At 44.3% G+C, this 13,606-nt stretch overlaps 2 protein-coding genes across 2 annotated transcripts; one reads left to right on the top strand and one right to left on the bottom strand.

Moving 5' to 3' along the window:
• Positions 1-209: 209 nt before the first annotated feature.
• On the top strand, positions 210-3,331 carry INS49_008890 (uncharacterized protein; the record flags this gene model as incomplete). Its single annotated transcript, XM_043169627.1, has 3 exons — positions 210-821; positions 890-1,727; positions 1,788-3,331. 3 exons carry the CDS (start codon positions 210-212, stop codon positions 3,329-3,331), a joined length of 2,994 nt encoding a protein of 997 aa, XP_043027307.1.
• Positions 3,332-4,789: 1,458 nt separating this feature from the next.
• INS49_008889 (uncharacterized protein) lies at positions 4,790-6,832 on the bottom strand (the record flags this gene model as incomplete). The annotated part of the gene is made up of 3 exons (XM_043169626.1): positions 4,790-5,669; positions 5,811-6,417; positions 6,553-6,832. 3 exons carry the CDS (start codon positions 6,830-6,832, stop codon positions 4,790-4,792), a joined length of 1,767 nt encoding a protein of 588 aa, XP_043027306.1.
• Positions 6,833-13,606: the final 6,774 nt, after the last annotated feature.

Raw genomic sequence — 13,606 nt, 5'->3', positions numbered from 1 at the left:
TAATTTGTTCTGATCGCAGTCGGCCAGGTTGTGGTGCTGGTGTCTATATCTGGAAGTTGGGCATTGCACGGTGGGACTGCTTTTTGCGACATCGACTCCCGACCTCGACTCTGTCTTACGCATGTGACAACGATCCACCCCTCGGCCGATCAGCCTCCCAGTCCTGACGACATGACCAGCGCCCTCTCCCACCCCCTCCAGCCGCCAAAATGTCGTCCATGTTCTCCTCCGCGCTGAAGTCCATCCAGCAGACAAACATCAATGCCAACTACTCCATAACTCCCAACGCGACGTCGCAAGCCGGACCCTGGAGGATCCACGATGCGAAGAGGAAGTCCACCGGCAAGATATACTCGGTCTTCATATTCGACAAGAAGTCGCTAGACTCGCATGGGAACTCCTTGGGCCGGTCCAGCGCCGCCGCCTTCAAGAAGGTCTCCGAAGAGGTCATCGAGAGGTTGAAGAAGGAGGCGTCCTCACTAGCCAAGTTGCGCCATCCCAGCGTGCTGGAGCTCGTCGAGCCCGTCGAGGAGACGAGAGGTGGCGGCTTGCAGTTCGTTACCGAACCCGTCACCGCCTCACTCGCCAGCCTGCTACAGGACAAGGACGATCAAGAACGCGCCGGTGGTGTTGGGGGCCGGTCCAGCCGCTATGTCACCGAGGATGCGGACGGCACGAGGAGGCGGCGCGAGCTCGAGATTGACGAGCTGGAGATTCAGAAGGGCTTGCTCCAGATCAGCAAGGCCCTCGAGTTCCTCCACGAGAATGCTGGCCTGGTGCACGGCAACATCACCCCCGATGCCATCCTCATCAATGCAAAGGTACGCCGGCCTCGCCGGGACGGCACCTGTCAACTCTATTCAATGTTTCATACACTGACCTTCACCAGTCCGATTGGAAGATTAGCGGTCTATCCTTCTGCACCCCTCCCGAGAATTCGACGAAGCCAACCTCCTTCCAGCCTCTGAGCCTCTACGAGACCCTCAACCCAGATCCGCGGCTGCCGCGGTCCGTCCAGCTCGACCTGGACTATACCTCCCCAGACTTTGTTCTGGATAACAACCTCAATGTATCGTCCGACATGTTCTCCCTTGGTCTTCTCTGTGTCGCCCTTTATAATTCACCACACAAGTCTCCGCTGGAGTGTAATTCCAGTATTTCGACATACAAGAGGTTGTTCCAGTCCAGCTCGACCATACCCACCGTGAACAACAACTTCATGTCCTCTAGGCCGTTGCCCAAGGACTTGGTCGCCCATGTGCTGCCCCGGCTCATTACCAGGCGGCCAGCTCAGCGTCTGACTGCTAAGGAGTTCCAAGAGACAGAGTTCTTCGACAACATCCTCGTGTCGACGATCCGCTTCATAGAGTCTTTCCCGGCAAAAACACCCAACGAGAAACAGTCATTCCTGAGGGGCCTTAACAAGGTCCTGCCGTCGTTTCCCAAGTCCGTGATGGAGAAGAAGCTTCTTCCGGCTCTCCTAGAAGAGACCAAAGATAAAGCGCTCCTATCTCTTATTCTTGGGAATGTTTTCAAAATTATCGACCTCCTGCCTTCTGGTCGGCGGGCCTTTACCGATAAGGTTCGACCGGTACTAAAGGAAATATTCGTCACCAACAACAAGAACACTGAGGAGAAGGACGCTGCGAGAGATGCTGGACTCATGGTTGTCCTTGATAACATCTCTACCATCGCCAACAACACCCCTGGGAAGGAGTTCAAAGATGGTATGTGCGGCCCACAAACATCCCCTTCTCCCTTCTAAAGCAGGAGCTGACACACATCAGACATGTTGCCCGTTGTTGCTGCGGCCATAGCGGCACCGACCCACTCGGTGGTGGATGCCGGTCTCCGAAGCTTACCTGTGGTGTTGCCGGTCTTGGACTTCAGCACTATCAAGAACGAGCTATTCCCTATTATAGCTCATGTATTCAGCAAAACAACCAGTCTGGCCATCAAAGTGCGGGGGTTGCAAGCATTCGTTGTTCTCTGTGGAGGCTCGCCGGCCACTGCAGACAGCAGCGGGTTGGATGGACTTCCCGAGCACAAGAAGACATCTTCCTCCACGGCTCTTGACAAGTACACGATGCAAGAGAAGATTGTGCCCCTCATCAAGGTCATCAAGACGAAAGAGCCGGCGGTCATGATAGAAGCCTTGAACGTGTTGAGAGTTGTTGGCGATTACGCGGACTGCGAGTTCATTGCCATGGATATCCTGCCCATCCTTTGGAGTATGAGTCTCGGGCCGTTGCTCAACCTCAAGCAATTCCAATCCTTTATGGACCTCATCAAAACACTATCTCGGAAGGTTGAGGATGAGCAGTCAAAGAAATTGCAGGAGCTAGCTGGGGACACTAATGGCTCCGCAGCCGCCGGGCCTGCTGACGACTTCATGTCCTTCGGTGGCATCACAGGGACACAGTTCGATGCAGCAACGGGCGCGACAGAAGACGATTTTGAGCAGCTCGTCAAGGGAAAGTCAAGTTCGACCAACATCAATCCTATGGATGCCGGCTGGGGCGACACAGCCTCAGCAATGAGCTCTCCGGGCCTGCAACACCCCAAGGCCTCGCAGAATGCTACTTTCTCTTGGTCTACACCAAGTCCTACAAAGGCAGCTCCTCCGACGAGCTCACTGGGTGGTTTCAAGGCCCAGCAAGGCTCGTTCAGGACGGTGACACCGGACCTGGCGAGCCTACCGGCAATGGCCCCATCCACCACCCAATTCTCCCAGCCCTTACAGCCCAGCGCCCCGCAGTCCGCCTTCCCGCCGCCACCGGCGCAACCTGCCTCATCGACCTCCACAAATTGGTCGACGGCTTCGGCAAACCCATGGGCGTCCACCTCTTCCTCAACGATGCAGCCAGCAAGAAGCAACACCATGTCGCCCCCGGCAGCACAGACCCCCGCGTATGGGAGTGGTCTGAACAACTCGATGGCCTCCTTGTCGATGAACCAACAGCGGCCTGGAGTCGGGTCCGTGAACCGCTCTACATCGTCCTTCTCCCTGCCTCCACCGCCAGGTAGTGGGAACTCGACGCCAGCCGCGTCAGGCTTCAGCCTGCCCGCGCCACCATCACGGCAACAACAATCCTCGTTTGGCCGGCCAGCGGGGTCTATGGGGTCTACGATGGGCGGCATGAACGGCATGAACAACCTGAGCAGCATGGCGCACAAGCCGATGATGGGCGGGTCAGGGTTGAGCATGAACAGCATGATGGGATCTTCAGGGAGTTTCGGCATGGCGCAGCAGCAGCAGCCACAACAACAACAGCAGCAGCAACAAAATCAGACTACGGGTACGTTGGATAAGTACCAGAGCTTGTTGTAGTTATTTACGCTCGAGGGATTGGGCAGGCAGGTGGGCACTTATAGACGCATTCGGGGGCTGGGGCACGCGGGATACCAATATATAGTTTATGATTGCGGGAGCGACGATTCGACAAAAGTGAAGTGTGAGGATTAGACACATCATGAGCGTGCCCAGAGATCAAGCGAATGAATAAAAAACATACAGTCAGCACTTGAAGACGGGATTGAGAGACGAGAGGATGAGAGTAGCCAAAACAAGCAACCCGTGCCCCTCATCCTAAAACAGGAAAGAAAGAGGTTGGTCTTGAAGCAGAGATGGTCCGAACACCCATCTCCCAGAGCAGCTGGCAGATATTGTAGACGAGGCGTCCTTGTGGCTCCAAACCACGCAGACTAACCTGCTACACCACCTGTCCAGGCCTGGGACCCCAATCACTGCATCTTGTCCATGTCGTCCGATCGTATGGGCGGACCTGTTCAAGTTTGCATAGGAGGTAGGATGTTGACGGTGGGAAAGTAGCACTGCTGTCCGCATACGCATGGGGCGCATCTCCAGTGATCACCTATACCGGGCAAGAAAAGAAACGAACAGTGAGTGACTCGCCATCTCGCGAACGTGTATTATCAGGACCTCTATTAATCTGCCTCTCACTCTGTCTGTGCCTATTTGCCTGTATACCTGTCCGTCTGTATAGTCACGACAAGTGCCTATCCGTTAATTCAATCACCCTGTAACGCCCTTCGCAAACCCTCTCCTTCGAGCCGCCCTTTCCGCTTCCTGGAACGCCTGTGCTCCTCTTTTTAGTATTGTCATTTGTACCAAGACAAGCAGGCAAAGCGAGCCCGGTGGGCTGCGTTTGCGTGTGATTACGCGAGTAGAAAAGTGTACCGTCTGTCAGTGTGTACTGAAATTAAAAACAGGAGAGGCCTTCTTCTTTGAACGCCTGGTGATATTGAAAGGCAAAGGGGGCAAACACCTAAGACCTTTTTTTTTTTTTTTCCTTCTCTTGGCCGAAGGAGAAAACCAGTAAGTTGAAGTCTCAGCCACGTCTCGTGCCCTGCTGGAGAGACTGCTTTCCAATTCCGCTGGGGGCGGATGAGCTCCGATGAGATTGGGAATTGTTCCCGTCGTGTTGCATGTTCTCCCCGCGGAGTACTGAGAATCAAACCTAGTCTTTTTGAAGGATGCCGCGGTTGCAGGCAGCCGAGTTCGCAGGCACGACAAGATGGCAAGTGAATGGCCGGGTTTTATCCCCCTGTCGACGTACTTCAGAGGCGATGATCGACCGCAATGCTGCAATGCAGCCTCTGGGTGATCGGCCAAGCCCGCCAAGTTCGGGCTTCAGCCCAGCCAACCAGCCCTCCCGAGTCGACGCGGTCCAGACACACAAGGCCCGCTCCGTCTGTCCCGAGGTGTGGCTGTTGTCCTGGAAGTGGATCACTCTGTTCGATACCCATGATTGAAGAGTTGCTGGCCTCAGTTGCCCGTGTAATCAGCGTCCTCCCCGTCTGAGTTGCGGCTCTTTCGGGTCCGGCTGGCGAGACTAGGTCCCTCGGCCGAAGGGGCATGATTCCCGGGCGCCTTGGTCGGCAGCGCGGTCCTAGCCGCCCTCCGCGGCCGGGACGACTTCTCCGCGTTGTCTATATCGTCACTGCGAGGGGTCGCGGCAGCTTCGGTAGTGTTCTCGCTTGAACTCGCCGCCGCTGATGCATTGCCGTTATGGTTGTCGCCATTACCGGCGCGCCGCCTCTCAGTGAAGATGTGCCTGCTGCTCCAGCCTGACTCGGTGACGACGTCGACGACCTGGTCCTCGGGGACCATCTCGTGGCGCAGGTCCCAGCCGGCGCGGCGGCACAGCTCTGCGACGACGACGTCGCAGTCGCCGAGGAGATCAATGTCGAAGTTGTGGTGGTTGACAGGGGTCCGGCTGATGTAGATCTGAGGGATGTGCGGGTACAGGAAGGGCACCAGCTCGCTGACGGGGGCGACCTTGAGGCTGGTGCCGATGACGACGACTAGGTCCGTCTTGTCGCGGTCGTGGTCGACCAGACGGCTCGAAAACTCGTCCGGCAGCGCCTCGCCGAAGAAGGTGATGTCGGGCTTCATGATGCCGCCCTTGGACGGCATGTCATACTCGGAGTCGCTGGCGCTGTCGTAATCGCCGGGCCGCCGTCGAGGCCGGCTACTTGTGCCATCCTTGGCCAGCTTGCGCTTCCGGCTGTTCTTGGTGCCACGGCGGGGGATGCCGCACTTGGGGCAGCGGGGGATCTTGCCGGCTTTGATGTCGGGGAGGATGTCGTCGCCTGGCACTTGGTGGTAGCAGGTGAAGCATGTTGCGGTTGCGAAGGAGCCGTGGCTGTGTGCTCGGTCAGCAGCTTACTAGACGAGATGAAGATTGCGTCATGGAGATGTGTATGGGTCATTCATGCACGCAGAGAGCAAGGGAACAAGAATGCTGTTGACAGGTGGCAATGGATCAGCCGAGAGAGTGACTCACCATTGGATGAGTTTACTGGGGTCGATGCCCGCCTTGGACTCCAGATTGTCGATATTCTGAGAGTAGTTGGTGAGAAGCTTCCCGAACTTCTGAAGCAGCGCAATGAAGGCATGCGTTGGCGAGTAGCGCTCGGTCTCAACCATGATATCCCGGGCGACAGAGAAGAAGATGCTCGGGTCTTGCTTAAAGAGGGAGATGTCAAAGACTTCCTGGGGATCGTTCAGGCCGAGGTGTTCCAGCTTGGAATAGAGACCAGTGCCCTTGGAGCGGAAGTCTGGAATTCCCAGCGAGGTAGAAATGCCAGCGCCGGTCAGGACGATGATGTTCTTTGACTTCTTGAGGAGGGCGACGGCATCATCGACGGTGTTGTACTGCTGCAGCTTGGCTCTCTTGGAGAGCTCGCGGCTGAAGGCAAGTATCAACAGGTCGAAATAGACCGAGTCAGGCTGGCCGTCGAGACCAGGCGGGCGCACATCAAAGGCACTGAGAAGTTTCTTGGCGGTGATGAGGCCAGACGTGATTGTGCGGTTGATGAGCTCTTCTGGTCCCAAGGTGCGGAGGAGTTGGCGGTAACTAACGGCCTCCTCTGGGGTGCAATACTCGGGGTCTTGAGAGCAGGAAAAGACAAAGTACAGTTAGCCAACGGTCTCATCTAATTCAATCCCGGCAAGGTGAAAAGGGTTGCCCTACAAGCGGGTGGAAACGTCATGGTTTGGAATCAGTCACGAGAGTGGGTGCTTACCGTTGGTGATGTTCTCGTCAGAGAGGCCCTCGAGCATGTCGGCAAGCAGGGACTCAGACTCCCAGGCGTTGTCGAGGTCGTTTACGCGTTCCTCGAGCTCGGCCATGGCGCTGACGGGGTGGGCAACGCCGTGCTCAATGTCCTCCTGAAGGTCATCGATGGCGTACTTTTCGTCAATGCCGTCCACTTCAGACACGGTCGCGACGGGTTGCTTGTTTGATTTGACTGAACGGGGACGCGAGGTCTGAGAAACCCCCGTCTTGGGCTTGAGGTTGCCCATCTTGACTTCAAAGTTTGCCTAAACGCAACGGCGGTGGCCACAAAATTGAAGGTGCGGGTGGAGAAGACTGACGGAGGGAAGAGAGGAAGGGAGAATCGAAGACGAGAGAATCAGAAATGACGGAGGATTCGAAGGAGGAAGTGTGTTGGGATGATGTCCCTTTGATGGGGCTGAAGTCTTGTCGTCGACGTTGAGAGAACAAGGCAGCGGCCCAGGCCCGGATCAGAGTATCGTGCCTCACCGGAAACACAACTTCACTTTGGGGGATGGGGGCGGTGCACCAAACGAGTGGTGCGTGTTGAAAGTGCTCTTCTGGTGCACTCAGCTATTGCTGAAGGTGGTTTCGTCATCTACTTGTTGGACGTGTTCTTGTAACGCAGTCTGAGCTGCGAAGGGATGGAAGTCTGAAAGAGAAAGTGATGGTGCACTGCTGTTTTGCACCAGCGTTGAAATGCCGACAAGTGAAATGAGAAAAGTAAGGTTACAAAAAAACCAGGTGCTCTGCTGGCTTGCGTCCGAAGGTTGAACTCGACAGGCAACGCCTTGGGGGGCTCTAGGCCCTGCCGGAATTCCAAGGTTCAGCAGATCCCACTTACACATTGCCACGCTACAATGTGCTTTGTCGCCCTGTGCAGCCGCTGTCAAATGGGGGCCAGGAACTTTTGACCCGCCAAAAGGCCCGCCCCTGATCGTCGCCCAGCATTGACTGACTGACATGCTTTGTTCCACATCAAATAGACGCCCCATAACCACAAATCCACACGTCCAGGCAACCCAGATCCTATTGATTTTTGTGATGGAAACGATTCCATCTCATCAAGTGGCTGTTTGTGATCATTAAGAATGAGGAGGAGAAGCGGGAGGAAAGAGACAGAAACAGAGGCCACCGGCGCCAGGGATGGGCCGTGCAAGACCCGGTTAGGGTGGAAATTAAAGTCCCGGGATGCTCCGGCCTTTCCCACATCTAGACCACACTCGAGGAGCCCGAGGATACATCTATGGGACCTGAGGAGTCTCATTCTCGCCAAACAGTACGAATTTGGTTGTTAAGCCATTCACAATTAGTCCTGACAGCAGTGATGGGTGATCGAGTGGGCAGTCTGTTTCTCAGTATGCTCATTGTGCTGCTGACTGAGCATTCACCAAGTGGTTCCAGTTCATGGTTGCTTCTTGGGCAAAGAGAGTAAACCGTGTGATTGAACAATGTAGCTGTGGATGGCATGATGTGCCGTGCATTTTTGTCAAGTTGGTTTGCTTGCTAGAAAGTCTCCAGAACAAAGACCTTCTCCCTGCTGGTGATCACAGACAGAAATATTTCACAGAAACTTGCACTTGTCTCTGTTTTGGCAACTCTGCTGCCCCCATCAAAGGCAGCACAGGATACCCGAGCTGTCATCTTGCCAGGCTTGGCTTCACTCTTCTGCAACAAGACAGTATTGTTTGACCATCACCAAACACAAGCATCGAAATCTCGGGCACAATGAACATTTCAGAGGGTGGGCCCAGCCATGGCTGAGATGTCAACTCAGCTCATGGACATCCCCAGTGGACTCCCGTTCTATCGGCCTACTCTCCTCTACCTTGCCAGCCTCAACAGCCAAATCTAGCAGATGTTGCGCAGCATTGTTCAGGCCCTAGCATTGTAATCCTCAAACGAGATTACAGTTTTCCTCGCAGTTCCTCCAAGGCCTCACTTAGAGCACATTTATCACGAGCGACCTCGTCCTGATACGGCATTTCCAGCTCGGCAGCGTCACGTGTAGCGTATCATGGCCTGAGTGGGCAATTTCCTTGGTTCTCAGACTGGTCAGCATCACTACAAAAGACACCAAGTCCGAAATGGTATCGCAGGCTGACGAGGATCACTGTCCAAGAGATGATCAGCCACTAAACACATCACACTCTTCTCTCAATACATTTTCGCACATACCATTGTGTGGATGTTCAACATAGGTGAGAGGGGAATACAAGCGTACGAGGTCGTGCAGTAATCCCTCCCCTACAGATTGTTAGCCTTTCCCTGCTCTGCATCGGGATTATCATTGAAGCCATACCCTCGGCTACACGGAATTTGTACACAAGAGCTCAGAGCTCAGGCTTTGTATTCCGCTTGTGTCACAGAATCCAGTACGTCTTGGGTGGCTTTTGACAGGACTGGGCGGGTGGGCTTCATGGCAGTGATTCAAGATCAAGCCAGTGGTTAGGCAGCAGTGGTCGGGATACGTCAAGCGTCAGTGGTTATGGAATGCGCCATGGGTTAAACTCCACTGAAATTAAGGACATCGACTTACAAATGTCGAATGACTCAAACTGTAGCACCTAAAATTGCCGAGGAGAAAGTTGATGGTACCCTCTACAGAAATATGCTGTCGGGCTGGTCATCAAGGTACTTGGGCCATATTGAATAAATAACTAGTTAGCCACCAAGGTTGTCCGGAGGCATGCCATGGGACACTTGATTCAAACTCAAATGCAATTTTCAAGCTTTGAAAATTGTTCTATGTGAGAAGACTGTGAGCTTGTAAATATTATGACCTCTTTGTAACGCATTGTTTCCTCCGTTCACTACTAAAGCTCTCTGCTTCTTCAGAGACCGACTGGCACACGGCACATCTCGAATAGGAAATTCAAGGCTACAGCCTAACTTAACCAATGCTTTCCGCGTTCAATGAATCAGCCAAAGATGCCGCGGGCATTCTCGTCTCAGATCTCAACTCTAAAGTGTGTTTGGAGGTCAACGCTTATGTTCAACGCCAGCACTTCCACCACCAAACAATTCATACCGACTTTGGGAATGATTCCACGTTGAACATTTGCTCCCGCAAAGCATTACCCAGAGTTTTTCTTGGAGTGCAAGACAGCCTAGATGAGTGGCTAGCATGGGCCAGCCCGCAAGGGACCAGATCCAGCCGTTAGCTTCTGGGGCCTTGTCAGGAATAATGTGCACAGGTAGAGTGATAGGGCCCAAGGGCCCTCTGGCCCATGAGAATATAATTAAACCTAAGGGTTTAAGTTTCTAAGAGGGTATATATGCTACGTAAAAGCCTTTAAATAATAGCTATTCTCTAAGCATTTAAGGCTTAAAGGGCCTAAAGGGCTTATATAATATTAATCCTTAATAAACTACCCTTTTTTTCCAAAGCTTATCTTAAGCCCTTTATCTTTATATTGCCCTTACTTTAAATAAATAGCTTCTTTATATTATCTTTACCTTTTTATATTACCTTTAAATAACCTTACTTTAAATAATTAACTTTTTTATAATATTTTTATATTATTTTTATTTTAATTAAGCCGCTTTTTTATAATATCTTTAAATAAATATTTTAAATAAATACTTTAAATAATTTTACTTTAAATAAATAACTTTATTATAATGCTTTTTTATAATATCTTTATATTATCTTTACTTTTATTAAATTATTTCTTTATAATATCTTTAAGTAAATATCTTAAATTACTTAATTATAAATAAATACTTTTTTTAAAATACTTTTATATTACCTTTAAAATATATTTATATTATTTTTATAATATATTTAAGGGTAGTTTTTAAGATATTAATTTTAAATAAGTTATATATATTACTTTATTACTTTTTATACTTTTTAACTTATTTATATACTTTTTTTTATTACTTTATTTTAAAATTATTACTTTTTTATATTACTTTTACTTTAAATAAATACCTTTAAATATATAATTTTAAATAACCTTGCTTTAAATAAATAACCTTTTTTATATTAACTTTATATTATATTTATTTTAAATAAATAACTTTTTTATAATTTTTTAATAATATTTAATAATATTTAATAATATTTAATAATATTTAATAATATTTAATAATATATAATAATATTTAATAATATCTTTAATAATATTTTAATTTTAATAATTTTAAATTAAATATAAAGTTTTTTAAGTATAATATTACATTATTTATATTATTTAATTATTAATTTTATGTAATATTTTTTTAATATTTTTTAAAATAATAATATTATTTAATATAAAATAATTAGCTTTTTTTATTAAGGCATAATAATTAAATATATAAAGCTTAAAAAGATTTATATTTATTATTATAACGTAATATTTTTATTATATATATAGCTTTATTATGGGCTAGCTTAAGGTTATTTATTAAAAAGTGCTTAAATAAAGGTTTATATTTAAAGTGTAAATAAAGAAGTTTGCTTCCCGTTTATATTTATATTAAAGCTTATTCTTATAAGGCTAAAGCTTATTAATTAATTATAATAAGCAAAGCTTAAATTATAATCTATCTTCCTTTTTTAAGTTTTTATAATAAGCTTTAAAATATAGTTATATAATAAAAAATAAAGAATATTATAATTTAATTATAAATTAAATATCGCTTTTTTCTTAGCTATTTAATTATACCTTAATGTTTTTTAAATATATTAAAAGCCTAGCTTATTTCTTATAATTAATGCATTTTTAGCCCTTATAATTTAATATATTAATTAAAGTAAGTTAAAAAAAAAGTTATTTAAGCATAAGCTAATAATTAAATTAAAAGCATTTTTATAATCTTTTAATCCAAGCCTTTTGCATAAGCTCCCTTACTTAAAACCTTAGGATTATAGATTTATTATATAATTTATAATTAATTATTATTTAATTATAAATAATTTACTTTATTAATAAGGAATTTTTAAATTTTAAGCGTTTTATAATATTAAATTAGCTAATATATGGCTAGCTTGCTTTAAGTTTAAGTTAATATTAAGTTAATAATACTTTAAGCTTTACTTTATAAAAAAATTTTATATCTCCTTAAATAAATTCCTTTCCCTTACTAACCTTAATTAATAAAAGCTATATTTTTATTTTCTTATAATAATTAAAATAATTATACTTATAATAACTAAGCTAATTATATATAAAATACTTAATTTTACTTATTAAAATTATTATAATATTAATATTTATTATTTTATTATTTTAAGATTAAGTATTATTTTTCTTTATTATAACGTTAAAAACACCCTTATATTATTATAAAGTAAAGTAAAAAGCTTTAAATATATTTAGCTATTTTTTATAATTAAGTTAAACTTTTATTATAAAGATTAAGTTATTAATTATTAATAATATTTTATATTTATTTAATTAACTTTAAGCTTTTATTATATAAATTAATTAATTAAATTAAATAAGAAATTTTATTATTCCTTTTTTATAGCATTATTATAATATAATTAAGCTAAGCTTAATATATTTTTACTTAAAAAGGTTTTTAAATATAAGGTAAACCTTCTTTAAAAAGTTTTTAGTTATTTTTTAAATATTTATATAAAATTAATATAAAATACAAATTAATTATAAAAAATTCTTAATTAATTAAATATATAAAAAAATTAAGCCCCTTTAATATTAATTACTTCCTTATTTATTATAAACTTAATCCTTATTTTTATTAATTAAGTTATTATATATTTTTAAAATAAAAGTTCTTTAAAATAAAAAAGGGCTTAGCAAGCTATTATTATTTGTTTTAAGTTTTATTATATTAAGTTTTATATAATTATATTATAAATTTATAATATAAAAGGATTTTAAATATATATTATAAGTTAGCTTAAGGTTATTTATTAAAAGGTACTTAAATAAAGGTTTATATTTAAAATATAAAGAAAGAGGTTTGCTTTTTATTTATATTTATATTAAAGCTTATTAATTATATAATTTTATTTTATATTATTTTAATTAAGCTTATATAATTTATTTTTTATATAAAGATTCATAATATAATAACTTTAAGTTATAAGCTTAAAATAAATATATAACTTATAAAAAACTCTTTTATAATACTTTTATAAATAATATCTTTATAAATAATATTTATATATAACGCTTTTATAATATTTTTATAACTTTATATATAATTAACTTACTTAAAAGCAATAAGAATTTTATTATATAATTCTTATAATAATTAATATATTCTTATAAATAATACTTTTTTATAATATTTTAATAGCGTTTTTTTAGCTTTAAAGCCTTATTAATTTATCTTTTAAAAGAGGCAAAAATTTAAATTATTAAGAATAATGTGCATAGGTAAAGTAATAAGGCCTAAGGGCTTTTTAGCTTATAAGAATATAATTAAACCTAAGGATTTAAGTTTTTAAAAGGGCGCATATGTTGCGCGGAAGCCTTTAAATAATATCTATTCTCTTAGCATTTAAGGCCCAAAGGGCCCGAAGGGCCTCACGTGACGTTAATCCCTGACAGGCCTCGTTATATATAACAGAGAATTATCGCCATACATAGTTGTTCTGTTCCCTGAGATTGTAAATTAATATATACCACTGTTTAATAGTAGAAGCTTGGTTTAAATAGACCTTCCTTGTTACATTCAGTAAACTCTTTTAACCTTATATAGTATAGGTAGGGCTCTTGAAGATATCAGATCTTCTAGAGTTCTCTATACATTGCTACAAGACTGTGGGTACCTCCTTGCGACATACCTCGTCCGCTTGGGATCAAGGATGAGGTCTGCTGGCTGCCTCAGGCGGATCTTCAAGCCGGGTTGGCATCATAATGCTACAGTTGACTAATATTGTACCGATAATGTCAGCCACATGTGATTGTAACGCAGAGCTGACCTGCCGGGCCTACCTAGAACCTCTTCCGCACACATTCTCTCATTCATATTGTCTTCACCCGCCATCCCTTACGAATGGGTCTCTCGAGTACTTCCCCAAAAGGGATATACATCCTAATGTGGCTTGCTTATGCCCC

The sequence above is a fragment of the Diaporthe citri genome (genome assembly GCF_014595645.1).
Source record: "Diaporthe citri strain NFHF-8-4 chromosome Unknown scaffold_3, whole genome shotgun sequence".
Lineage (NCBI taxonomy): Eukaryota > Fungi > Ascomycota > Sordariomycetes > Diaporthales > Diaporthaceae > Diaporthe > Diaporthe citri.
This window is presented reverse-complemented; position numbering and strand designations above follow the sequence as displayed.